General features: G+C 40.7%; 2 protein-coding genes across 6 annotated transcripts in view; one reads left to right on the forward strand and one right to left on the reverse strand.

The window, feature by feature from the left end:
* The first annotated feature begins 3440 nt into the window (after positions 1 to 3440).
* Positions 3441 to 17043, forward strand: dnajc3a (DnaJ (Hsp40) homolog, subfamily C, member 3a). Its single transcript, XM_085248408.1, has 12 exons — positions 3441 to 3689; positions 4171 to 4281; positions 4376 to 4500; positions 4824 to 4898; positions 6796 to 6948; positions 7084 to 7265; positions 9336 to 9455; positions 9925 to 10030; positions 10125 to 10245; positions 15635 to 15767; positions 16178 to 16326; positions 16514 to 17043. Exons 1-12 carry the CDS (start codon positions 3608 to 3610, stop codon positions 16654 to 16656), a joined length of 1500 nt encoding a protein of 499 aa, XP_085104534.1. The 5' UTR covers positions 3441 to 3607; the 3' UTR covers positions 16657 to 17043.
* A 67-nt stretch (positions 17044 to 17110) lies between these two features.
* The window catches only part of uggt2 (UDP-glucose glycoprotein glucosyltransferase 2), a 43766-nt gene continuing 36849 nt past the window's right edge, over positions 17111 to 24027 (reverse strand). For 2 of the 5 annotated variants that reach the window (XM_085248405.1, XM_085248403.1), the window contains 9 exons: positions 23239 to 23343; positions 23042 to 23126; positions 22762 to 22944; positions 22474 to 22634; positions 21817 to 22029; positions 21441 to 21555; positions 21239 to 21355; positions 20489 to 20654; positions 17111 to 20356 (listed from right to left, as the gene is read on the reverse strand). In XM_085248405.1, the coding sequence (XP_085104531.1) occupies positions 20331 to 20356; positions 20489 to 20654; positions 21239 to 21355; positions 21441 to 21555; positions 21817 to 22029; positions 22474 to 22634; positions 22762 to 22944; positions 23042 to 23126; positions 23239 to 23343 (1171 nt within the window). In that variant the 3' untranslated portion in view covers positions 17111 to 20330. Of the gene's footprint in view, positions 20357 to 20488; positions 20655 to 21238; positions 21356 to 21440; positions 21556 to 21756; positions 22030 to 22473; positions 22635 to 22761; positions 22945 to 23041; positions 23127 to 23238; positions 23344 to 24027 lie in introns of those variants that run through there. The other 3 variants (XM_085248404.1, XM_085248406.1, XR_014888868.1) reach the window with 3 other exon arrangements.

Genomic DNA, 24027 nt, shown 5'->3' on the forward strand with positions numbered 1-24027 from the left:
AGCATTCAATACCATCGTTCCCTCGAAGCTGGACAGGAAACTGCAGGATCTAGGACTGAGCAGCTCCCTCTGCAGCTGGATCCTTAGCTTCCTGTCTGACAGACGCCAGGTGGTCAGACTGGGCAGCATCACCTCATCCCCCATCACACTGAACACTGGTGCTCCACAGGGGTGTGTACTGAGCCCTCTCCTGTACTCACTCTACACCTACGACTGCACAGCCACTAACAGCTCCAACATCATTGTGAAGTTTGCGGACGACACTACAGTGGTGGGTCTTATCACCAACGGTGATGAGACGGCTTACAGGGAGGAGGTCAGCGCCCTGACCCACTGGTGTCAAGACAACCATCTCACCCTCAACGTCGCAAAGACAAAGGAGTTGATAGTGGACTTCCGGAGGTGCAGAGAAGTACACACCCCCATCACCATCAACGGCGCTGCTGTGGAGAGAGTGAGCAGCTTCCGGTTCCTTGGAGTACATCTGACTGAGGATCTTACGTGGTCAGTACACACAAACAAAACAGTGAAGAAGGCGCAGCAGCGCCTCTTCTTTCTCAGGAGACTGAAAAGATTCGGCATGAGCCCCCGCATCCTCAGGACCTTCTATCACTGTGCCATTGAGAGCATCCTCACTGGATGCATCACCACCTGGTATGGCAACAGCACCGCCTACAACTGCAAAGCTCTCCAGAGAGTAGTGCGGTGCTCTGAACGGATAATTGGAGGTGAGCTTCCCTCCCTCCAAGACATCTACAGGAAGCGCTGCCTGAGGAAAGCGGGGAGGATCATCAAGGACTCCAGTCACCCCAGCCATAAACTGTTCAGACTGCTTCCATCAGGAAGGAGGTTCTGCAGCATCCGGTCCCGTACCAGCAGACTGAGAGACAGCTTCTTCCACCAGGCCATCAGACTGCTGAACACGTCATAGACACCTCAGCTTCACTACTGGAACTTTAACATTATGCACTCCATACTGTATATAAATGCCACTTGTTTTGCACATATTCAACTCTGTATATTTTATATATTTTATTATTATTATTATTATTATTTTTTTATTTTTTTTACTATTTAATTTGTAAAAATGTGTATACACACACACACACACACACACACACACACACACACACACACACACACACACACACACACGTAGGAAAATATTTAGTATACACATCCAGAAATGCATACACTATTATATATTGTACATATATTTATTAGTTTCAGGTTGGCCATTCTTGTATTTTGCTCGTTTGTGTTGTTGTGTTTGCACATCTCTGTTGCTTGTGGGGCTCGCACACAAGAATTTCACTCGCATGTGCTGTGCCAGTGTGCCTGCACATGTGATGTGACAATAAAAGTGATTTGATTTGATTTGATCACAGGTAAGGGTCCACCACCAGTTCCAGGGAGATCTAAACAGAGACAGCTCGATTAGATTCAATACACCATTAAACACTGAGAGAGTCTTTTTAAAATAAGAGCTAAGAGCATGAACACGGGAGGTTCAACGTTCCAGCGCTGACTGCTCCGTGCCACAGCGTTAAATAGGGTAAAGCAGATCAGCGACAGGGCGAGACCCAGAGCAAGAGCCCACAATGGGCTCCGCCCAGGCAAGCAGGAGAGAGAGAGATAAAACAAAACAAACCTGTGGCAAACATGAGCCAGTCAGAGAGGCATGGGGACCATGACAGTTGGGTTTAATGAAGAGTAGAATTTTCGGATTATCACCAATTTTATAAACAGTACATTTGCATAATGACTAAAACTAGCACCACTGGCGAACAATAGGCTGTGAGTTCAGTTTCTTGATCATTAATATCCAAATTGTCATGATCATTGATCAACAACCACTGATCAAAGACCATTGATCAATGACAATTCATCAGTGGCGATGGGTACCATTCACAGAGAGTTGGGCTGCGCTTACAACATTGGTGAAAGATGAACCCTCAAGCCCCCTCCTCGATTCAGAGCTGGTCTTTCCCTTTTCATGTAAATGACCGCCTTGATTCCACATGTAAACCATGATTTTGCCCTGTCCAGGATGCGTATTGAAATAAATCAAAAGTGCTCCAAAATATAACTCTAGGATTTTATTAATGTTTTCCATTCATCCATGATAGTCATTATTCCTGCTTGATGGTAATGTTTAGGTTCACTGTCTATGTATGTAACTGTTTGTGAGGTCATGACAATTTACTTTGGTTGGCTTCGTTGCTGTGTTTAGCATTCTGCTGGTCATCTCATTATTTTATGTTCTTTTAATGTAACAAATTTCTGCATAATGTTCATATGCAGGGCCGTCCATATGTTTGTGGAGATCCACTCTTTAAGAGCATTTAGTTTAACACATGGTTGCTATTAATAATAAATGCTGCTTCATTTGGTGATTGAAATAACTTGGCCTTGATTTGTGGATGCTGCATGCCACACTTTCTTTGTTTCCTGTTTCTTCTTTGTCTTAAGTTTGGGGGGTCAAGGATTAGAGAAGACCCAAGCTGGTTTTTGCCCTAATCTATTAAAAACTATTTGAGAAAGCTTTTTGGTAGGGATGTGTTATGGTCTTTGTCTCCTTTTTTTTAACTGCACTTTATACAGTAGACACAGTAATACTTAATGATCATATAGTTTCAAACTATTTATGAGAGTCCTTTGAAACTATGACATTAATAAAAACTAGAAACTGAGAGAATACAAGATGAAAATGTGTAACTGTTGTATATTTTTAGTGAATTCATTATATGATAGTTTATTAGTAAAAGTTACTTTTCATTTTTAAGTTTATAAAGCATGTATTGCTATAGTCAGCTCAAAAAAGGGTTAAGTACCTTAACCCTTAAAGTCCTGGAGGTCTTTGTAGCACTGCCAGGGCACAGTCATAAAAAGTTGTTAAATATAGTAGACTATAAGTTCTAATTTCCTTTTTTTCTTGTTCCATAAATCGTTGGGTTGCAGGCTAATATTTTTAAGAAACAGTTTAAAAAGTGTCAGTGTTTACTAACTCGTTTATTGTCTTTTTTCGTTCTGTCTCTGGCCCAGCCATAAACCAAGGAGAACTTCTGTATTTGTAAATTGTCTTTAGAAGCCAGGGTCTTTCGCTTTTACCGTAAAGATTTGACACTTATGTTTGGGAAACGTTAAAAAAAAAGGAGGAAAATCCACATAATTAACTGCTACAAATAAGAGATACAAGTAAATACAGATTTTTTAAAAAGATAAAATCTTAATGTCAAAATTACGGTTTACATTCTAGTTGATATACTTTTTACCTCAAAAATAAGGTGACTAGTGTACGTCCATAAGAACCACCGACCAACGCAAGCGCGCACGCACACACGCGCGCACACTGACTGTGCTTGTGCTGCCGTGGCTGCTCTCTGTTGAACCAACAGATGTGGGCGGGGTTTTCCATATAATTCAGCCAATCACGATCACCCACGACCGGTCGGTTGCGTATGCTGGTCTACAGTGGCTGGGAAAAAGAGAAGAAATGTAGCCATCCGCCAACACATGGGATTGTAGCGAAATAAGGGGAGAACTGGTTGAAACAGTGACAGCTGAAGTCTGCGGGACGTGTCCAGAGAGAGAGAGAACTTTAACCATGGTTTCCATCGACCATGTGGCTCACAAAATACTGACGTACTTCCCATATGTTCTTGTTTTGATTGATATTAGGTTTCAAGGTAAGACGTTTGCTAGGTGTACTTTACATTTATAGCTGGTGAATGCTACCACTAACTTGAACTCGGGTTAAAGTTCAGACAACTTTATTACATGGGTAATGTCACTGACAGCATTAGCTTGTGAAATCGCTAATATTATTAGCTGACGTTAAGCTAGCTAGTCACTGGGTCAATTTTATTACTTAAAGCTAGCTGGTTTGAGCCTAAAGAATAAAAGATGATAGATAAAACTGCTTCTTTGATTATGCTTGCTCGTGAACGTCTTCAAGCTTGTAAGAAACCCAGGTACTTGTGAAAGTCTTTACCAATTACTGTGGGGAAAGCTGTTGCCGTTGCTCTTGTTATTGATGTGATTTACATTTTTGGGCAGGTCATATACAGGAATATTTAAATAAAATCTGATTATTGCATTACTTGAATGAGTAAAAATATGCTCAGTGTTGTTTTGTTGCACTATGATTTGTTCTATTTGTTTTTTAAGGAGGGAAATGTGGCAAGGATGGGAGTGTGGACAATCACATGGAGATGGGGAAGAAACTTCTTGCTGCTGGCCAGCTAGCTGATGCCCTCTCTCATTTCCATGCAGCTGTGGGTGAGTGTCAGAGACATGCTAACGACACCAAAAAATGCCTTGGATTTTCCCAAAAGGTTTCTTCTAAAGTGACAGTTTCATTGGCATTTTACAGATATAGATCCCCAAAACTACATGGCATACTACAGAAGAGCTACAGTGTTTTTAGCAATGGGGAAGTCAAAATCAGCATTGCCTGATTTAAGCAGAGTCATTGAACTCAAACCGGACTTCACATCTGTAAGTTGTTGTCTTTACTGTTTGTCTAATGTGTATTTCTTCAGAAATGTTTTTTTAACAGATGTAAATTTAAAATGTACATTTGACAGAAAATAGAATTTCAAAGCAATACTTCGTGTCATACTGCAGACTAACCTTTAAGGCAGAACTCTGTGATAAATCTATGCAAATAATTAGATAAAGCATGCAAACATCTGGCAACATTATCTTTTTATTTCGGCTGCGGGCCCAGGCGTGCTGGGAAATCAGTCGGTTCTGGAAGCTGTGTTGATAACTCTTTATTTTACATGCGAAACAAATTCTTGATGTGTCTCACTCAACAGGCACGGCTTCAGAGAGGAAATCTTCTTCTGAAGCAGGGAAAGCTGGATGAAGCGGAGAGTGACTTCAAGAAGGTGGTAAGTAAAGCAATACCCCCTTTTAAAGCAAAACTATGCTGGGGCAGACACTTGTGAGAGAAACAACAGTTCACCAGGAGGTGTCAGTGTTGATCTATGGCCGTAGTAACGTTGCAGTAGTCTTTTTTTTTTTTTTTTTTTTTTTTTTTTTTTTTTTCTTCAGAATGATAAATATAAGTACAAAGACGTGTATTCATGGTTGTCTATACAGTGTCCTCCTTGTGGTGGATTTCAAGATAACAGATTAAAAAGCACTGTGAAGGGTGTGTTTGAAGAGATAAATGCCACTGAATGAAACTTAATTTTCCTTTACAGAACATAGAACGTGAGCTAGTATTGTAGTAGTAGTATTATAGTATTGTATAACACTTATAACACTACAGTGAGGAACAACAGTGTGAGATTTTTGGATAATGACAGGGTAAATGCACTTTACAAAACACATGGTTCTTCGCAGTGAAACACCAGGGAAGTTGAAAGCCTTAAAAGAACAGGAAAGGGGGGTCATGTATATTTGAGTTTACTTACTAGATGTAAATAATGGGGAACGCTCATTTGAGCATTCTCGCACCATTTTAGAGGCTTGAATTTGTAAATGCATGTCCAATTAGAATCACATACTGCCACCTAAAATCATACAGTAAATGGCCTTGCCATGTCTGTGAATAAGTCTTAGGTTCCAATCGGGCTGTACAATATGAAGAATAATAGGATCAGATGGATGATATTAAAACATCCATCTTTTTCACATTACACTCGTTTTATACATGGATATGGTTTGGTTATGAAAAGTCTGACACGGAGCACAGAACTGGTCCCCAACACAGACACAACAAACCTTTTCTACCGGAGTATAGAAAGAGTTTACGAGAAGCAAAAAAGAGCCCCCAGGTGCTCAAAACAAACCTTACACTTAAAGGTTAGAACAGGCTTTTCCCTGCAGTGTGCCATGTAATAAAGACAAGTCAAAGTCACAACACTCGACTGCAGGTACACGACACCCAGCTATAAACACTTCACACAAGTCGAGTTGCCTGAGATTCACAGAATTTACAGAAAATGCACTATTTTGCGATTATATATCATTATCGGGATGAGAAATGTCTTTGGATAAGAGATTTTGGTCATATCGCACAGCCCTAAGTTCCAGGGACTTGGATGAACAGTTCACATGGTGTCACTTTGACCTTAAAGTATGCAGGTCATAGGCTCGTTTTTGGTCACCTGTCCACACTTCCCTGAAACCACCACCAGCAAGCTCTGAACTTCAAGTTGAAGCTTAATGATTAGTCCCATAATCATTCTTATGTTCTTATGTATGCTACACTGAATGATCACAGCCTTGGAATACTTTTAATAGTCTATTTCTGGAATTGCCTAAAGTATGGAAAAGTATTTAATTTTAAGCTGAGATTCATCCTCCATCAAGAGTGCAAAGAGTTCTTTTGCCTCCAGGGGGAAAGATTACATCTGAGCTTCTGCAGTCTATTTTTTTATTTTTTGTGGACTTCGTTTTGCTGGTATACTGTTGAGGGAACGGGTCAGAGGTGCAGGCTGTTCTGCTGCTTCAGCAGTCCACAACATTGGCCTGGTGTAATGCGTCACATTTATGCTCTTCCCTTAGCTGAGCTAGCAGGAACCATTTAAAGAGTAGATAGGTCTATTTGTAAGAGTTGTGCCATTAGCTGAGATGGCTCTTGTGAGTATGATGACCTCTGCAACGAGATTCATTATAACGTTATCTGTGCAGGGACTGGCAAGCACTGCAGTGATAAGTAATATTTTCGGGAGGCAGAAGATGGCACAGAAATCTCAAATTGGAATACATCTATGAGAGATGGAATCACATTTTCTTTAGCTACATTAGTACTTAGCGTAATGCCTTGAAATCTTCTAGCTGAAGTCCAACCCCAGCGACAAAGAAGAGAAGGAGGCCCAGAGCCAGCTGACAAAATCAGATGAAATTCAGCGCCTGGTTGCTCAGTCACGCCGGAGCTTCGACGACAAGGATTATGTGACAGCTGCTGCACAGCTTGACACCGTCATCGAGGTGAGAGACATTCCTTGCCAGTATTGACTGATTTTCCCACAAGCATAGGATTTTCTGCATTATCATCGATACAGAGAGTACAGAGCATTTGCGTATCACCTGAAGTCTGTAAGCGTTATTGTCCGACTGTTGCAGACGTGCATTTGGGATGTGACCTCTCGTGAGATGCGAGCAGAGTGTTTCATTCAGATGGGAGAGATGGGGAAAGCTATCAGCGACCTTAAAGCTGCATCCAAGTTAAAGAATGACAATACCCAGGCTTTCTACAAGCTGAGCACCATCTACTATAATCTTGGAGACCATGAGATGTCCCTCAGGTAAGGACTCGCAGACTGTTTGCTTTCAAGAAGCTCCCTGCTGCTGTTTACACTGTGGCAATGCCACAATAAGGCAGCATGTCACTATGGTTGATACTCTACTAATCACAAAGCTTTTATTCTAAATTAAAAAAAAATAGCAGGAACATTTCTGATAATGATTTAATCTTAGTTATTTTTTCTTAAAAAATATATTGGATTTACACTTCATCAGAGTGCAGTATAGTGGGTAGCTCATTCATAGACTGTGCCTCATAAGAATAAAAAAAAAAAAAAACAAAAAAAAAAAAACAAAAAGGTAAACAGGAGTTTAAATTTTGCTATTATCTTAAAAGGGTTGTCTTTTTGTACAGCCATGCTCTTTTGCCCACTCTCTGGAAGTCTAATTTTCACCACTTTCAGTAATATGCATGAGTGAAGTGTGCTAGATTTCCTCCTCTGTGTCAGAAAAGGCAACACTTTAGCTTGAATGTAAGTTTTGAGGAGGAAATGGAGTCAAGAGGCCAAAATAGCTGAGTAGTACTGCAACGGTTCATGTGGCCCAAAAAAAACCCCCCAGAACTTGTGCTTATTTAAGGTGCTGTGAGTGGGCGCACAGTGAAGGCTCTAATGTTTAAGTCGACTGTCTGCAGAAGTTTGCATTCAGTGGTAAAATTGCAAAACAAGAAATGAACCAAACATAGTGGTACAGAGAGCAGCGTATGGCTTCACAAAGGCATAGCCTTCATGGATTTCAAAACACAACTGAAATTAATATTGGAAATTTTTGTGTAGATACTTTTATATTTTATAAAATGGCATCTTTCTATTCTGATGAATGTCATGACGAATGCATTTCCACCCTCAACATTACAAATGCGTGTATGATGATGATGTGGACTGCTGTTTCAGTGACTGGCCTTCTCATTGCTATTATTATTATCATCATTAGAAAGACTGTAGCCATAAATGACATAAGTAAGTTACTAACAGTGTAGGGACTAATGCGCTATTAAGTAACGCGTTACAGTTACTACGTTATTTTTGTGTGGTAACGAGCACAGTAACTAGTTATTATGCGAAAGCCAGGAACACGTTAGTCGTTACTGGGATTTAGATAGGGTCGTCATTGGTTACGCAGATTCAGTAACATTAGCAAGTGGTGGAGGACAGCAGGTGGATGAGGGAAAGGGGAGGCAAAAGGAGAGACCCGAAGTGGCCGCCAGTCCGAGTGTCAGGTGAACTGAACTTCAGGTAAGAAGTTATGACCTGCAGTCTATCTGGGTCAGATATAAACCAAGTTTAGGTGGAGTTTATTTTCGTTATGCTGACTTTTCCGTACTGCGTACTAGCTAGCATGACGGAGTTTCTATACAGCTGGGTGGGTGCTATGATGTTACTGAAGTTGAACTTTATTTTGTTCATAAGGTTAATTATTAGAGTTGCCAACCGTCCCCTAAAAAAAACGGAATCGTCTCGTATTCAGAGAAAATATTACGCGTTTCGTATTGAGGTGAAAAGGAACACAGTTTGTCCCGGACTTATGCTACAATGAAAAAGACACAAAGCTGGATTTATTCTGTGTCTTTGCTGCACAGCTGCCTCTTCTCTCATTCTCCCCCCTCCCTCAGCTGATCGGCTTTTCTCTCTTGTTTGTTTATCGCCCACTTCACGCCAGAAAGAGGAAACCGCCGGATGTCGCGCTAAACAACAGCAGCACGTTTAAGCTTGATCCGCTGTTGTTAGAATTTATTTAAAATTAATTTCTAGTATCAGCTGATGTTTGCTGGAGCCACAGCTGTAAAGCAACACATTAAAAAGAGAATTCTGAGTAAAACCAAAGTTACTTTCCCTAGTAACTAGTTACTTTGAAAGTAACGAGTAACTTGAAGTAACTGAGTTACTTTTGATAGAAGTAACTAAGTTACTAATTTAAAGTAACTTGCCCAACACTGGTTACTAATGATCATGCATTTGTACATTAGGGTTTATTTACTGTAAATCTGGTGTGTTATTGTCATTCTGTTCATGTCGTCACCATTGAAAGTTAGCCTTTTCAGCCTCACCTTTCCTCTGTCCTATGATCTCCAGTGAGGTGCGTGAGTGCTTGAAGTTGGATCCTGATCACAAGCAGTGTTACAGCCATTACAAGCAAGTGAAGAAGCTCAACAAACAGATCCAAGCTGCTGAGGAATACATCCAAGAACAAAGGTGTGTTTGTATGTTCATGAAAACATTTTTATGAGCACGAGTTTAAATTGAATCCTCAGGAATAATGTCGTTTTGGTCCACCTTTAGAGTGCTGGTTTAAGTGGTAAGAGTAAAGTGGTACGGCTAACAGCATATCAGTGAGTGTCCTCACAAAGATAGAAATGTGTCAGGAAAGTCTTCATCTCTGTAAATATAAAATAATATCCCATCTGAATACCGGGGATTGCATCAGCTGTACAATGACGGCTCTCTTATCCTCAGGCTCCCCCACTTCTCTGGTTTTACAAAGAGGCGTGCAAATCCCATCTTAACGTGAATGGATGTCACATCATGTTTGACATATATAAGGTTTCATATTTACAAGACTTAAAAGAGAAATTAACGATGGTGTGGTGTTTGTGGGTGCAGTGATCCATGTTGCAATCCCCTGTTTTGCCAGCGTCACATAATCGCCTCCCGCTTCCTTTAGGTATGAAGACGCAGTGAGCAAGTACGAGGCGGTGATAACCACCGAGCCCAATGTGCAACATTTCTTGCTTCTTGCCAAGGAGCGAATCTGCCATGCGCTAACACAGGTAAGCCCCTTTACTGCTGCAAAAGGATGTGTTAGGCCGCTGTGCTTCTATTAAAGGATCTATCCAAGCTTCGTTTTTTCTTTGTTATGACCAGGCCCAGCAGGCTAGCAGAGCAATCTCAGTCTGTAGTGAAGTCCTAAAGTCCAATCCTGCAAATGTTAATGTGCTGAAGGACAGAGCTGAGGCCTATCTCCAAGATGAACAGTATGAGGAAGGTAAGCCCGACATATGTAGCTGCATCAAGGTCCTTCAAGATCGAGGGTGGGTAACATTTTGTCTGCTGGCTGGACTGACTTGGGAACAATAAGCAAACAGGAACACATCAGCTGAATAGAATCCCTGCATCAGTGAATAAAAACAAAATGGTACAAATATATATGCACTTTATAAAGTCATAGATTATAATTGTTACTCACTTGCACTTCACCAAATGAAGAAATTCTAGATTAATATTTACCATTTATATTCATATGTAACGTTTCCCATGCATTGACGTCACAATAGTTGGCTATAGTTTTAGACTTTCATTTTCCAAAGTCTGATACAAAAAGAAATTGATTTATTAGTGGCCAGTTCCCTTGCTCTTGTTTTGAAAGTTCAGTTCCTGCTAACCGGATAGCATAAGGAGGTCTCACCACTCAGCAAGCACCTTGGTAATGCTTGTGCACGGTTACTCGCACACTTGAGCCACATTCTCTTTATCTCAGAAATCGGAGGTCATCGGAAAAAGAAGTGTTTTGTCGGATACCTGAAAAGTTGAACACAATGCTTGTTTATTGGTGCTTAAAAACGCTGCAGTGTTATTAGCTCTCTCTATGGATTGTTTAGAGAGTCATAAATGCACAACAGCAGCAGCGTAGATTACAAGTAGCCGTTTAGTGCTGCTGATGTCTTTGTAGCACTAGTTGCCTTGTGGGTTCTCCTCAGTAAGCAGAGAGAGGAGAAACTTGAATTGCTCACATACACACAGTTCGTTATTGTAATTAGTACAGGGGGGGAAAATGCTTGCTTTGCTGAGTTGCCCTACTTCAGAGCGCCGTCTGCCTCTCGTACTCGGCCACTGTGCAGCCGCTTGCTGTGCTCCACGGCGCACACTCTCCTCTGACCCCACTCCTCCTATACAGGGAGAGAGGTTAATTAGCAGATGCATGCAGGTGTACCACTCTCTCCCAGCTGGCACTGCTCCCTAAACACTTCTTCCTACAGCTGATCCAGCAAAACAAACCCCACCGCCACAGTCTTGCATTGCAAAGTCAGGGTCTGTGTTGCTGATCCAACTTTCCTAATGGGAAATCCAACTTTAGGGGGCATTCCAGCTAAAGGTTTCCCACTCAAAATGGAGCGTGGCATTATTTTGAAGCTTGTGTGCAGATGGCCTGTTTGTCTTCAGTTCAGTTTGGGTGTTTGTTTTATGTCTGTCCTGCTTTTGAGCGCACTCAGCAATGTTTGGATGGAATTTCTTTACATTTGGCAAAAACAATCACTCAAAGATTAAGTCATCAGAATCTAGAGGTTAAAGGTCAGGGATACTATGACTTCACAAAATGCCTTTTTTGGCAATGCCTCACACAGACTATCATAAGACTGTCACGTTAATCTACAAGAATAACATGGTGAACTGTAAACTGGACAGAAGTCAGCTTCACTGAGTCTCGACAGACATGTGTGCAAACTGCAACTTTACATCTGCAAAGTGGTAATTACAGATCAGCTTCACAAAAGCTGTTACACTTCCAATCTTGGAGCCTGCAGCGCTGTAGATGCTGAAATTCAATTGAAGACCTGGGTGATCGTGGCTCAAAGAGTTGGCAGTTTGTCTTGTAATCGGAAGGTTGCCGGTTCGAGCCCCAGCTCGGACAGTCTCGGTCGTTGTGTCCTTGGGCAAGACACTTCACCCACCGCCTACTGGTGATGGCCAGAGGGGCCGATGGCGCGATATGGCAGCCTCGCTTCTGTCAGTCTGCCCCAGGGCAGCTGTGGCTACAACTGTAGCTGCCTCCACCAGTGTGTGAGAGTGAATGAATAGTGGAATTGTACAGCGCTTTGAGGGCCCCGAAAAGCACTATATAAATGCAATCCATTATTATTATTACTGCCAACACTCCTTTTATGGAGGCGTTCACATTCGTTGCGGATCAGTTAATCGCGTGCATTTGATTATCAGCTCCTGACTGCTGTTTAACCTGTGAGTTTGTCTGAAAGCAGCACAGGTGTGCTTTTTGCACTTGACTGTAATTACCCAAACTCTTGTGCACTACCTGTAACTGTTTGTTACAGGTAGTGCTAACCCCGTGTTTGCCTACTGGTGGTGGTCAGAGGGCCCGGTGGCGCCAGTGTCCGGCAGCCTCGCCTCTGTCAGTGCGCCCCAGGGCAGCTGTGGCTACAATGTAGCTTGCCATCACCAGTGTGTGAATGTGTGTGTGAATGGGTGAATGACTGAATGTAGTGTGAAGCGCTTTGGGGTCCTTAGGGACTAGAAAAGCGCTATACAAATGCAGGCCATTTACCATTTACCATAACTGTTGTCATGCTAGGAGCCCAACACAAGGGGTCCTTGTAACACAACACAGTATGCAGAGTGAAACAAAGTTAGGCGTCAGTGAAACCTCTTTTAAGCAGCTTCCTTCAGATCTCATAACTGTACATAGAAACGTATGTAGAGTACATCCTGCAAATTAATTTTTGCATGTAAACCAAAAATATTGTTTTTCAGACAGAAGAGAGATTCTAACATCTAATTACCTTCTGCCTCATTCAATACAATCTGTCTGTTAATTACCAAATGCCTTCTATTTTTGAATTTAGATAAGCACAGTGCAGGTTACATGTGTGGCTAAATATAAGAATCTTCATTTTGAATTTGGTTGAAGCATACAGCTAACAGATCTCAAGCCAGAGAAGACAAACGTCACCAACCCTGAGAGCACTTTATTACATACAGCATGATTAGAATTAAATGTGGAGCCGAGTGTTGGAGGTAAATATAACCTGCGAGATGTAGACCTGCCCAGCACTGCTGGCAGAGCAAGTGTGCAAAATTACTTGTTTTTCAAACATGAAGCTTCAATGGTAGTGGCAGAAAGTGCACGCACACACACACACACACTCAGCTCTTACTATCCTTAACGCTTTACTGACAGAAGGTGGGATTAGGCTGAAACAACGGTCTCCCCATCTCTTGTCAAATTGCAGAAATGATGGCAGATGGTGAAATCTGCAGGAATAGTCTCCCACTAATCATTTTACCTGTCACCTGATGTTCAGCTACTGCTGTGCAACAGACCAGTGCATATTTTTATCAAAATTCCTGCCTACACTATGTGTATCTGTCAATTAAATTTAAAATGTAATGAAAACCATCACACCCATCTCAACATGTTTTTATACAGACGGATATTGTAATAGCCAAACCTTTGGTGCTGTAGGACTCGAGCTGGGTAGTGTTAGCTTGAAGGTATATTAAATAATGACAAACAGTGTAACCAGTGACTATATTCAGCAGCACAAATGTACAGACACATTTTGAATGTTTGGACAATCATTAGGGGACTTAAAGCAATACTTGAAGCAGATGATATAATTTTGAAACATATTGGCTTTATGAGTACACGATTAGTTGAGACGATGCAAATTTCTTGGTCTCTGCAGCATTTGAAGATCAAATGATTCATGTACTGGGCTGTGGTGCAGCCCCTCTGTTTAAATTCTATGAGATTGGCTATTTTAGCTCCTCTCCATCTAAGGTAAATTTTTTTTTTCTAAATCTGATTGGCTTACCTTTACAAACAGAAGGTTTGAACAGCAGGTGGGTGAAACTGCTCACAGCTAGAGCCCTGTGTCTGAGCTCCTGTGTGCTTCTGTGTTCATTGTGGCAAGTGATAAAAATACCAAATTGGCACAGACAGTTGAAGAAACATCAGGAGCACTTTGCTGTTGGAGAGCAAAATGTTGCAACTCTCGCTTTAGTAGATTTCTAGTGATGGAGAACGATGCATTTGCAAAATCGCTGGGTAAATTGTGTTTCTACTCTGCAGTATTAAATATTAGTTGTATCTCAGCTTTAAACTCAGATGTCAGAAACAAAGGTCAACATATGCATAAAGAAAATGTTAGCTACAAAAAAAATAAAGATAAATTAAACCTCTGTGCTTAAATTAGACTGTATAACCGGCAACACCCATATTGATATTATTATTGAAGGCTTGCATCTACTAAGCCTTTATTTCAACTCTTACAATAAAACACACCCATGTATCCATCCAATTAAACCCACAGTAACTGCTGCCATCAGTCCAGGCAGGTCAGCCTGACAGTAATAATATTCTTCTCAAAGATCCCAGCATCACCCCAGCAGGTGATGCTGGCTGGACTAAGTCTGTGTGTGTTGTAATCACCATGGCATAAACACATCAGCAGGTAGTGAAGCCAGACCTTGTGTGGGATTTTTACCTGTTAAAAAACACGGGTGTTAATTCACCACAGAGGGTAAACAAGCCTCAAAGCAACCAAACGTGTGCACACAAACAGCCTTAATATGAAAGTTTATTCAAGGACACTAGTGACGTAATATCACAAAGTGGATATTTGTGGATCCCGTGCTTCACTACTGATAACAATCATTTGTTACGTTTCTTTAAGCGTCTGCTGTGAATTTAAGCTATTTTAATTTAATTGCCACTACCATGGTTCTTCGGTTTCAGATACACGGCAACCATTGCTCTGACAGCTGGATAGTTTCTGAAATTTTAATTGCCATACCTTGTGTAGGTATTTTTATTTATTTAAAAATGTGTCTGTACTAAAGGAATCAATTCTCCAGCAAGTAAGGTGTGTTTAAATCGGCGCAGGTGATGCCGCTCTTCACCGTTCAGAGAGTAATGCTTTTTCTCTGAGAAGTCTATTCTCATTTGTAGAGGTCGATACTGATTTTTACAGAAATTTGTGACAATATAGCATCGACAGCTTGAGCAGGAGACATCATAGATTCGAAGCAGTTTCAGTTTTAGCTATATAGTGGTAAAGTACAACAACAGTCAGCTCAATGCACTTTACATTGTAAGGTAAAACCCGACAATAATAAAGAGAAAACCCCAGCAATCAAACAACACCCTATGAGCACCCACTTGGCGACAGCAGGAAGAAGAAAAAAAAAAAGTAATGTAAAGTAATGTACAAAATTTTCTTATATTAAGAAACCCCCAAAATCGGGCTCAGGGAGGGAACGCTGTCTGCCACGACTGGCTGGGGGTGATGAGAAGAAGACAGGATAAAAGACATGGACGATTAAATGGAGAGTGGTGTATAAACACCATATAGTGAGTGAAGAAGAAAAACTCACTGCATCATGGGAAGCCCCCAGAATCCAAATGATCCAAAATCATCTGCATATTAACCCATAGCCACAAAGTTTCTTGTATTTGAATGAATGAACTCTTACATAAGGGCAGGGGAGGAGCAGGAAGCTGGATATACTGTAGATTGGTGTTAGAGCAGTTACATCAAAGATGTGTTTTTTCAGTTAAGGTATTGTTTACATCACATTATTAGTTTTCAGTGAATAAATAATACTAATTTCATTGTACTCCTTTTTTTTGTCCTCTTCAGCTGTTAAAGATTACGAGACTGCTGCAAAACACAGCGAGGGGGACCGTCACATCAAAGAAGGTCTGGAAAGAGCACAGCGGCTACTCAAACAGTCTCAGAAGAGGGATTATTATAAGATCCTTGGAGTGAAGAGGTGGGAATCGGTCAATGGATTTGGGAATTTTTGCAGATCAAGTTCAGCAAGAAAATGTAACACATTATTGCCAATCAGTTGGTGGAGAATTTAAACTTAAAAAGTAGTTTTCTTATGAAAGACTGCTGGTTTGCTTTTAGGTTGCTTTTTTTATCAGGCCAAAACATCACTGCTCTTGAATATTTCATCATTGATGCCTTTTGAACATTTTTGAGTTTAAAAGGTCTACTGATAATCTGAGATGGAATACAAATTTACAGCCACGGAGGCATTTGTATTACACTGGGGCTAGAAAACTAACTCTGACACTTGGATGAGTATTTTTAGGTCTGGCTTAGGTCAAAATGAGAAAAGAAAAGCTGTTCTTATCTTTGACAAATGTGCTGATAATGCTGTCGCCGTGGTCACAGAACTGCCCAGAAAAAGGAGATTATCAGAGCCTACAGGAAACTGGCACAACAGTGGCACCCGGACAACTTCCAGGATCCGGAGGAAAAGAAGAAGGCAGAGAAGAAGTTCATAGACATCGCTCAGGCTAAGGAGGTTCTCACTGATCCAGGTAGAGAGAGTGTGTGTGTGTGTGTGTGTGTGGGTGGAAAGTTGTTAATGCAAGCCTAAATCACTTCAAGAGTTGCTGTACCATTACCCTTTAGATTGTTCTCTACAGCTCTAACACTAATGGTTTTAGAAAAAGAGACACTGATTTCTAATTCAAGTGTGTGACAAGAATCTTCACGTTTTCCTAGAGATGAGAACCAAGTTTGACCACGGAGAAGACCCCATGGATCCAGAGAGCCAGCAGGGGCACCATCATCATCACTTCCACGGCTTTCAGGGTTTCAATCCGTTTGGCTCCGGGCCCTTTAACTTCAAATTCAACTTCAACTGAGGCGGCTTACTCTTCAGCACAGCTGGAGTGAATATTTGTACTTTCCTCCCTATTTAAAAGGGAGATCACTGGCATAAAAAGACTGTTCACAAGTATCATAAAAATGTGGAGCATAAGGTGACTTGATTCAGTGAGTCTAATTAATTAAAAATGCATCTTTGCTGTGGGAATCAAAACTTTGGGGGAAAAGGTCTCCTACTCTGCTAACAAATATCAGACTTGAAGCGGCTTTTATCTATCAGATCTTACTCTTGTATCCTCTCCACAAATTGTACAATCACTTCACATCCATTCGTAGGAATGTATTTGTACAGAGGTACAGTATTATTTTTGTATGAATGGAGGGTTTTTTGAACTGTAAATAAAGAGCTATTTATGTACATTAAATTGAATCGAGAGCATTTTTTAACCGACATCGACAGAGACTAAAGGGTAATAATTGTGACTCCTTAAATTCACGCTGAAAGTGTATATATTGAAGAACAGACCAAGAAAATCTCCTCAAATACATCTTTTGGACCATGAATCATTAACTGACCTCAGTGGTGAGCACAACTCGCAAACAATTTTTGCAATGACATTTTGTAGCAAAGGTTTATTCTTGATCCACCAAACAGTAATATAAACAGTTCAGTTTGACACAGCACAGTGAAAGATGGGTGCCCTGAGAGCAGCCTTCCTGCGCCCGTTTTCTTTAATGTTCACTTTTAAGACATAAATCTGCCGTTTGCTTCAGTCCAGCAGCAACACTGATCTTGGGACAGTTGATTCCTGAGACAAAACTGGTTCATTGTGGAATTGAAACAAAAAACCAAGAAAAACTGTAGAAGTACAGTGAAGTTGAAGACTCATAACATGTAAACATCTTGTAATAACTTAAAATCCCCTACCATCCATTAACCGTGACCTTAAGTGTGCAAATGAGGAGTTTTTCATCCGTAATATTAAAGTCTCGCCTGAGGGATGTACCACAAAGCAAGATGAATGGGCTAAAAGAATGATGGCACTAAAGACGGGAGATTTCAATGTCACCAAGGTGGCTCTCTAGTTACAATGAACTCCTTACCTGCTCACAGTTTTGACAGTTCTGAATGACGGGCTGCTGTAAAGAATGACATAGACGCTCCGCTGTGGGATTACTGTGTTATATATAAACCCACAGAGATGCACATTAATACAGTAGCAGTAAACCGGCAGAATCCACATACAGTCAACTGATGATGCGCAAAATGCATAAATATCCTTACAATTGGTTCTGATTTGCTGCAAAGTCAGTTTTATACTGTTGGTATTGCAGTTATTTGATTATTGGTTGACTATTTATCACAGCGAAAGCTCAGTCAATAACAGTAATGTAGGTTTTAACAAAAAGTCAAAATGATAATCACCTCCATTCCACAGTGGTGGTAGCCATGTAGTTACTTCAGTGGGTACTTAAGTAGTACTTGAATATGTGTATATGATATATAAATCAGAAAAATCAAACAGAAATAAAGACATCTTTTAAAACTGGTGTATAAAAAAAAAGTTTCCAGGCTTTTGAGTCAATATTACAAATGTAACCTATTTTCAATTTAATAACTATTTTACTGGCTGAGGAAGTATTTATTTACCTTTACTGAAGAGTAGCAGTGCTCTGCTTTCAAAATCATGAAAGAACACGACTACCAGAAATTTACCAGAAATAAACTGCATACTGATTATGCAGGATGGCCCTTTTCAGAATTCTATACATCCTATTAACTGATTAATGTTTACATCAGTTTAATGGTGCAGCTGGAGATAAAGATTACTGTAATGACTTTATTTAATTGCAGGCTACCTTAATTCATTCAATAAAAGATAATTTATTGATTTATTTGCAAATTAATGTGTACTCAAGCTTGAAAATGCAGAGAAGAGTATTTGCAGTAGAAGTAAAAAGCAGCCTTTGGAGAACACCCCGATCTTGGCTGAAGTGAGTTGGTCCATTTTCTTAAGTGTGGGCCCAGGCCTGAAGCCTAAGTTAAAGGGCCTGGGCTAACAAATAACATTTACAACCACTGTTATCACACTCTGATTATATCTGATTCAGGCTTTAGCTTTTATGGTGAGCTAATGCAAAGAAAAAGCCTTGCGATGTTAAACTTGCTTCACAGTACACCCCTCCTGGCTGCTGAACTAAAGTCATATGTTACACCACACCTTTTTTTTTTTCCTGCCTGGCTCTCAGTTGTCTCACAGCGTGTGCACGGGACACGAAGACGGCAGCAGTTGTACTGCTCTGCTTTTACATTTATTTTTAAGCTAAATGTTTTTCTTCACCTCTCCAGGTCGAATGCGGGCTTTTACTCAAACACTGAGATATAACTTAAGAAACAAGTTAATACTTTACCATCTAACAAGGCAATACTTTTTCATCACATGGTTAAAAAAGAATTTTTGGAGTCGAGAGAAAACATCAAAAGAACAATTAGTGATTTTAAACAACTTTTTAGAGTTTCTTTTTTTGACGTTACACGTTTCCTTAAATCATAGAAAAGAAAAAAAAACAATGGTTTGCACCATAGAGGTGAATGCATGGCTACACCTGAGGGGACAGAACTGATGACAGAGTTACATGTGCTTGGGACAAAGACTACACCTTCACCCACCTACGATCGATGGCGCAGTCTTTGAAATACAAGAGCAGCATAGTTTGTATACTGATATTCGATGTTTGCTACGGTTCAAAAATGTATTTTATCCCCCAAAATAATGTAAAAATAACGCCAATAGCTGAAGATACACCCCCTGTCTTTGGACAAGCAGCTGACCAAGATAAAATTTGTAATTTAAAGCCTGGGCAGATAACCTTTCTGGTATCCAGAAAATCCTTTCAGTGTGTTGTCATTTCTGTGGTCTGAGAGGGAACTGGACTGGAAAATCTAGGCAGGGACAAAAGCCTATGGCCAATTACAGGTCTTTTTGGGCCAGGTAATAAAAGTAATATAATATAATGAAGGATAATTCTTCCTTCAGAACATGCTGTACATCATTGGGTGGCAAAAATAGGAGAGGGGACTGCTGCAGGAGAAACGTTGTTTCCTAAATGTCTGCCGAGGGGAGCTTTACATTTCAGGTGTGTAGATTCAAAGACGTTTAACACTTTTTTATGTAACAACTTGAAAAGCAATTTTTAAAAACTTTCATTTGACAATTCAGTCCTAATGTTTTCATAATTATAAATTAAGAAGATGTAAAAGTAGCTTTTAAAATTTTCAAAGAAAGGTTAAATTACATTTGTAGAAATGTGCCTTTGCTAATTGAATTCTTTGCTCACATTATCAGTGCAATAAATGCCCACTGTTTGTCCTTCAACACATACCTAATAAAGCCCCTTACTGGCCTCACGCTTTTACTCTCTGTTTTAGCTTCATTTTTCAGGAACCACTTACTTAACAAGATATGTCTGTAGTGCTCAGCACACCACGAGTTCACAGCTGGCAGTTAACAATTACACCACGTGTTGATTCTCTAAGATGTACCGAGTGCAGAAGCAGGTATGGCGTCTGAAAATATCACATCCTCCTCCAGCTGGAGATGTAACACTCCATGGCTATGTTTAGATGGAACTGTCTGTCTTCAAGCTTCACAGGTGGCCTGTGTGCAAAAGGTGCCTGCCTCCTTCCTCTTCAGCGTGGTGCTGGCAGATACTAAAGTTCATCACGGTGGTTGTCTGCTGTGCAGAGTGTGGAGGGGAGAAAGTTGGAAAGAAATGCAGAGAATGATCACAGTGGTAAGAGAAGGGGTAAGAATAACCATGCAGAAGAACAGAAAGACTTTGTAGCCCTATAAATATATCATTAGTAACCTTTTTTATGTTGTGAGGCAGCAGGAATCTGTTTTTGTGTTGTTGTGTCTTCCTGTTCCTGGACCCGTCTCAGCAGCTCTTTGATCTCCCTGTCATATTCAACCCACTCGGGCACAATCCTCGCTGCAGCCACCAGCTTGGGTTCCTTAGTCATTGGGTTATTGCACTAAACGAGAAAAGCAGATAAAAACACATCAGTCATGCCGCCAGTGATGCTCTCTCCCAACGAGTCAGATCGTCATTCTCAGCGCTGTCTGTGACAGGCATTTAAACCTAATTTGATTTCCAATTCGGTTAAAAGGACATTAGGCTATGTCTTGTGTCTGAATTACCAAGTGGTGACCTATACTACAATGAAACAATACTTCCTATTCCAGTCTACTGGACCCTGTCCAGTAATTCTCTAAATTAGTTTAGGACGCTGCAGGATTGCTCCTCGGCTGCTTCCTAAATACCAATGCCTCATGGACAATTGTGGCAGCGAGGATGCTCTTGCATTTTAGAGCTGTAGCAGCTGCAGCACGCTATCACAACAAATAAAGCAGATAATAAGGCGTATAATGTAGCACAGAGATATTTTTCAGTTAACCCAAAAAGAACTTAAAGAAGACACTTGTGGATTTTACAATCTCAATAAAAGGAACAATTTCATTTGGAGCTGAATTATTCAGCAAAGACCGTGTGTCCCGCTTAGCCTCCCACATTATTATTTAGTATTACGCAGTCAAATCTAATTGCTGTGCGACTCACCAGGTCTATAGTCTTAGCAGTGGTTTTAGAGGTATCATCACACCATGTCTCACACCACAGCCACTCCTGAGGAAGAGACTTGATGGCTACCTGGTGAATCATGTTGTTAGGAAGGTCCTACAAATATCACAAAACGAATTAAGTCTTGAAAGAGCAAACTCTGCAACACGTAATCCAACAGCACTATGCCTGAGTTATATACCTGGTCCAGGTTAGACAGACTGTTTGGGTCTTGGCTCAAGGCTTGGTACTGGCCTCGTAATCTGTCCCCGGCTGCAATTTTACGGAACTTCTTCAAATCGACTACATATAAGGCGCTGGAAGAAATATGAGCGGAGAGAGAGAGAGGAGACATGGAAAGCAGGTGTTAGAAATCCATTTCCTGAAAGGGGAAATCCCACCGGAATGAAAAAAAAAAAAAGTAAATGAAGATAAATACCCCAGCCGCATTCACATTATTGTACCTGACACACTATATTAATAAACCCAGAGGTGCAGAATATGTAGTTTCACTTAACACTTATTAGATTTAAGTCTCCCAGAGGATATTCAATGCCTCGTGTTTTTCCTGGTCTCACTGATCATCTCTCATCTTTGATGCTTTTGTCCTGCTCTTTGGAGCGTAGCACCATGCTGGTATCCAATCAAGTCGCTGTGGTTTTCTGACTTTTCTTGTTCCGACACTATCAGTCGGTGGTGAAGTGAAACGTTCTGCTCTCTGTTCATCCACTGGCTGCCTCGCTGTCTGATTAGCCATCACACTGACAGAAGGAGAATTCAATACCACAAGCCTAGCAAGGAGCAGAACATTGTATTCATGACAGTGATTTATGATTTTATATGTGCCATGACTGTATACAAAAATAAAGCACTTAACTCTAAGCCCACCTATGTAAACGGCTTCTCACTAGAAGTTAAATGTTCAGTTCTGAGGTGTATGACACCATATTAATCCATTGCATTATTTATTTAGCAAAAACACTAAGCCAATTGTGGAAACAGTGTGCATAGGAATTAACAAAATGCAGTGGAGGAAAAGACATCATCAGTGATCTTAGAGAAGCAATTGTTGCTGTCCATCAATCTGGGAAGGGTTATAAGGCCATTATCAAACAATTTTAAAGTCCATCATTTTACAGTGAGAGACATTCGCAAGTGGCAAACATTCAGGGCAGTTGCTGATTTTCTCAGCAAAATGTAAAACATCAGAGATCAAATGATTAGTAGAAGTTTACCTGATGTGGTACTTCCTGTGTCCCAGATGTGACGCCCAATATCCAGTTTTCCAGAAACGATACCCTTCCATCTCTCTGCGGCTATCACAAAATGGTGTGTAGCCATAAGGAGCACCCTCCAAGTCTAAATCCCTCAACTCTTTCAAATCAGCTCGAACTATCTGCAACACGCAGCAAAGACAGACTTTGGTAAGCAGCCAAAGAACAGATGACACTTCAAAAAGTCTTGCTTTCAGTTGCACACTTCCAATATAGCGGTTTCCTACGTCATTTCTGTTTGATCTTTACCTGGTCGGCATCCACAAAGATGATCTTGTCCACAGCTAAAGGGAATAGAACATCCAGGAAGAGGATCTTATATCCCCAGATAATCCTCTGCTTCTCAGTCTGCTGGTGGAGCCAACGGGGCCACTTGTACTGCACTAACTCATACTGAAAGCCGTATGACTCTGCCATGTGAGAGATGGTGTCCTGACCACAGCAAAAATGAAGTCCAGAGGTCAAATTAATGAAATACAAAAGCTGGGTTTGCCTAGCGAAATATTTATGTGATGTAGTAAAGATTTACTTTGAAAGAAGGAGATAGGTAATTCTTGAGAAACCAGAATTTGACAGGTGTTTGTGTATGCCGAAGCACAGACAGCATCATTATTCTGAATTGGAGACAGAATGGGAAAAGGTTAAGTTTGAGGATCAGGGATAAGAGGAACACAATGTGTAGCGCTTGAAAAGGAAGTGCGTGTTTGGAAAGTAAAACTGACCCACCTCAGAAAACGCTCATACAGATGGCCCGAGGCCACAGAAAAAATGTTCAGAACGTCGTCTTTTTTCTTCTCTCCGTCATCCTTCTTTGAGCCACCACCTGTGATGCTGTAAATGAGACCATGATACACGAGTCAGTTGTGTTTGGATTGGATGCGTGTTTTTCATAGAGTGACAATAAATCAAAACTAAGCCAACAGCCACCATGCTTTTGTACTGCCAGAGGTAACAGCAGCTGTAACAGCCATCAGAAAACACTTTCAAACAAACCATGCAACGCGATGCAACACGCCGAGATGATTTATTCAAATAAAATGATAATAATGGGGATGGAAATGCTGTGGAAATCAACACATTTGATATGATTTTCAGCTCCTGCTGGCTCCCAACGAGAGGGCTGAAATAAAGTTTTAGAACAGACCCAGCAAACATTATTCAGCTCTTCATGTTTCCATCCCCACAACATTAACAGAGTCCATGATACAAAGTGAACGATTCATTTGAAAAGCAAATCACTTAAGATTTATGCATAGATGACCTGCTTTAAATGAGAGCATCGTGTCATAGGATTGATGACTTTGGCAGGGATGACACAAATACTTCTGGCACCATTTTTATGATTCAAGCTGTAAAGTGTAAGTGCACTATTACAATTCACTGGTGCAATTTTGACACAGTGTGGCGTTTGAGACACTTCAAAAGAAAATGGGTTGTAATGCAAAAATGAATTATCATACATTATAGTTAATTGTGTTAGGGCTTGGATAAAAATCAAGCCAATCACATCAGTGT

Source organism: Mchenga conophoros, linkage group LG16 (genome assembly GCF_057382185.1).
Source record: "Mchenga conophoros isolate Kocher_MC1m ecotype Shallow Benthic linkage group LG16, M_conophoros_male_GT1.1, whole genome shotgun sequence".
Classification (NCBI taxonomy): domain Eukaryota; kingdom Metazoa; phylum Chordata; class Actinopteri; order Cichliformes; family Cichlidae; genus Mchenga; species Mchenga conophoros.

Excerpts from the sequence above, each read along its gene's own strand:
- dnajc3a (XM_085248408.1), top strand. The coding sequence starts at position 3,608 with ATGGTTTCCATCGACCATGTGGCTCACAAAATACTGACGTACTTCCCA. Across the intron at positions 4,501-4,823 it reads TCAAACCGGACTTCACATCT|GCACGGCTTCAGAGAGGAAA; the intron begins GTAAGTTGTTGT and ends CTCACTCAACAG. Across the intron at positions 4,899-6,795 it reads AGAGTGACTTCAAGAAGGTG|CTGAAGTCCAACCCCAGCGA; the intron begins GTAAGTAAAGCA and ends GAAATCTTCTAG.